Source organism: Andrographis paniculata, unplaced genomic scaffold (assembly GCF_009805555.1).
Source record: "Andrographis paniculata isolate CXL003 unplaced genomic scaffold, ASM980555v1 Contig83END, whole genome shotgun sequence".
NCBI classification, from domain to species: domain Eukaryota; kingdom Viridiplantae; phylum Streptophyta; class Magnoliopsida; order Lamiales; family Acanthaceae; genus Andrographis; species Andrographis paniculata.
In genome coordinates, this window is record NW_026137621.1 from 3,474,487 (window position 1) to 3,477,128 (window position 2,642).

Consider the following 2,642-nt stretch of genomic DNA (forward strand, 5'->3'; position numbering starts at 1 on the left):
AAAATCACTCCATTTTGCACTGCCAACATTACCTGACTGCCTGACTCACTCACTCCCCTTTCTTTCTTTTTTTACTATTTTTCAATTTTTGCTGCTGTTGATTGTTGTATCTGTTTCCATGAGAGAGCCGGAGATCACCCTGTTCGGCCGGAAAATTGTGCTGCCGGAGAACGGCGGACCAGAGGAGGAGCAGGAGGAGGAGATTGATCTGGAAGAGTTTGCTGATGGAAATGGTGGTGGTGGTGATTGCGATCGCTGCGGACGGGGAGGAGATGACGAGGAAAAGCAGCGCCTCGAGACTGAGGAGGTAATTGATTGATTGAATAGATTTGGATTTGAGTTTGTACACTTACGGCGCTGCTGATGGCGGCGGTGGTTTTTTTTTGCCTGTGAGTAATTGTTGCGTGTGTGGTTGTGGATTGGGGAATTAGGGTTTCAGTTAGGGTTTGAGGAGTACGAGCGGTTGTTTTGTCTGTTCTGAATTTCTAGCCTTGGATTAGAACAAAGATCATCTGCTCCGAATTGATCTGTACTATCTCTCCACGTTTTGTTTATCTTCCTCGTTGATTGATTTTGGTTGTTTCCGATCTCCTTCGTTTGTGGAATCGTGATTAGCTGCTTTTCCTGGATTAGAGATCCTTATACAGTTTCATACCCTTCCAACTTTTTCCTGAATTGTTTGTTCTGTTCCCTACCCACTTTAAAAGCATATTTCAACCACTGGTTTACTCTGAATTGTTCTTTTTCCAGAAAGTTCTGAACCACCAACTTTATTTACTACCTTGTTTGTGTTACCAGAGATATATATTCTTCCATAAAGGGTTAAAAGCAATGTTGGCAAGTGAACATTCGGTAGTTTCAAGTAGCACTGCAATGGAAACTCTCTGTTTTTGGCTGTGACAATTGATACCAAGTCCATAGAATCTGCTCTTTATTGCACACGACATTTTAATGGCTAGTTTTGTTCGAAAATTGCTGCTCCTAATAGACGAATTGCCTTAAAATTTCAGGACCAAAAGCTCTGCGATAATAAGACATTAGAGGAAGAGCAGAACCCGAGTGCAGCCGGAGAGGAATCGCCGGATGCTAATGAGATGTCTGAATCTGATGAGGATCCGAAAACTCCCTCCAGAGATGAAGACGGGGTTTCGGAGAATAATGCAAAGGTTGAGAATGAGGCGGCTAGTGAATCGACAAACGGGCAGCAGAAACCCCTGAAGAAACCCGACAAAATCCTCCCCTGCCCGAGGTGCAACAGCATGGACACCAAATTCTGTTACTACAACAACTACAACATCAATCAGCCGCGGCACTTTTGCAAGAGCTGTCAGAGGTACTGGACTGCCGGGGGAATGATGAGGAACGTTCCAGTCGGAGCTGGCCGTAGGAAGAACAAGAATTCAGCTTCCCATTGCCGGCACATCACAATCTCTGAGGCTCTCCAGGCAGCCAGGGTGGACGTTCCCAACGGATTTCATCACCCGTCTTTCAAACCAAACGGCACCGTCCTGTCGTTTGGCCCTGATTCGCCGTTATGCGAATCCATTGCATCAGGCCTGAATCTACAGGATAAAAGAATCACCAACGGAGTCAGAAATGGATACAGTAAGATTGACCTCGGAAGCTTGGTTTCTTGCAAGAACAACGAGAATGGAGACGATGACCCTTCGATTATATCTTCTGTCAAGATGATGAATTCGATGGCAGCAGATGGAGGCAAAAACGGGACTCAACAGCCGTCGATGCAGAACATAAACGGCTTTCCATCGCCCGTCCCACCGTGCATTCCCGGGGCTCCCTGGCCATTTCCATGGAATTCTGCAGTACCTCTACCGGCTATTTACCCTCCGGGATACCCGATCCCATTCTACCCTACTCCATATTGGAACTGTACCATCCCGAATGCTTGGAACGTGCCGTGGATATCGACACCGTCTCCAAATCCAAACCAAAAGCCAAAAGACTCGAGTCCAAACTCGCCGCTCGGAAAACACTCAAGAAATGGTGATCTGCTCAAGCCAAACTCTTCAGACGGCCTAGATAATCAAGAATCAAAGACTTCAGAAAGCTCAATCGTCGTGCCAAAAACACTCAGAATAGACGATCCGGAGGACGCTGCCAAGAGTTCGATATGGGAAACGCTCGGGATCAAATATGATTCAGTTCGCAGGGAGGGTCTTTTCAAGGCACTGCAGCCAAAGCTTGATGAGAAAAAGCTCCCGGTCACGACTTCACCCGCGGCATTACAGGCTAACCCTGCAGCCCTGTCCCGATCAATTAACTTCCAGGAAGGCGTCTGAAGCAATGCGTTCTCGGTCATTTAGGATCAAATGTAAAGATCTTTTAACCTATTTTACAGGCTTCTCCGACAGCTCAAGAGTCTGGTGAACATCTTTGCAGGGACGATCGATGATTCTATTACGAGAAGCCGCCGCTTTTGATTAGTGTGTGCTTTGAATCTTCATGTAAATATTTTTGTAGAAAACTGCTGACACAAGGGAGAGTGTGAGTTTCATATGTGTAAGATTAGATATATACAATATCTGTTGATATATATATGTTTTTTGTGGCACCAAATGTTCTAGGTTGTCTTAGATAACTCACCATGTAAAAAATCAATAAATGAAATTCTATCTCCTACA

At 45.4% G+C, this 2,642-nt stretch overlaps 1 protein-coding gene across 1 annotated transcript; it reads left to right on the forward strand.

Annotated features, from left to right (window-relative positions):
* LOC127241649 (cyclic dof factor 1-like) lies at window positions 1-2,642 on the forward strand. The gene is made up of 2 exons (XM_051260793.1): window positions 1-307; window positions 1,011-2,642. Exons 1-2 carry the CDS (start codon window positions 119-121, stop codon window positions 2,298-2,300), a joined length of 1,479 nt encoding a protein of 492 aa, XP_051116750.1. The 5' UTR covers window positions 1-118; the 3' UTR covers window positions 2,301-2,642.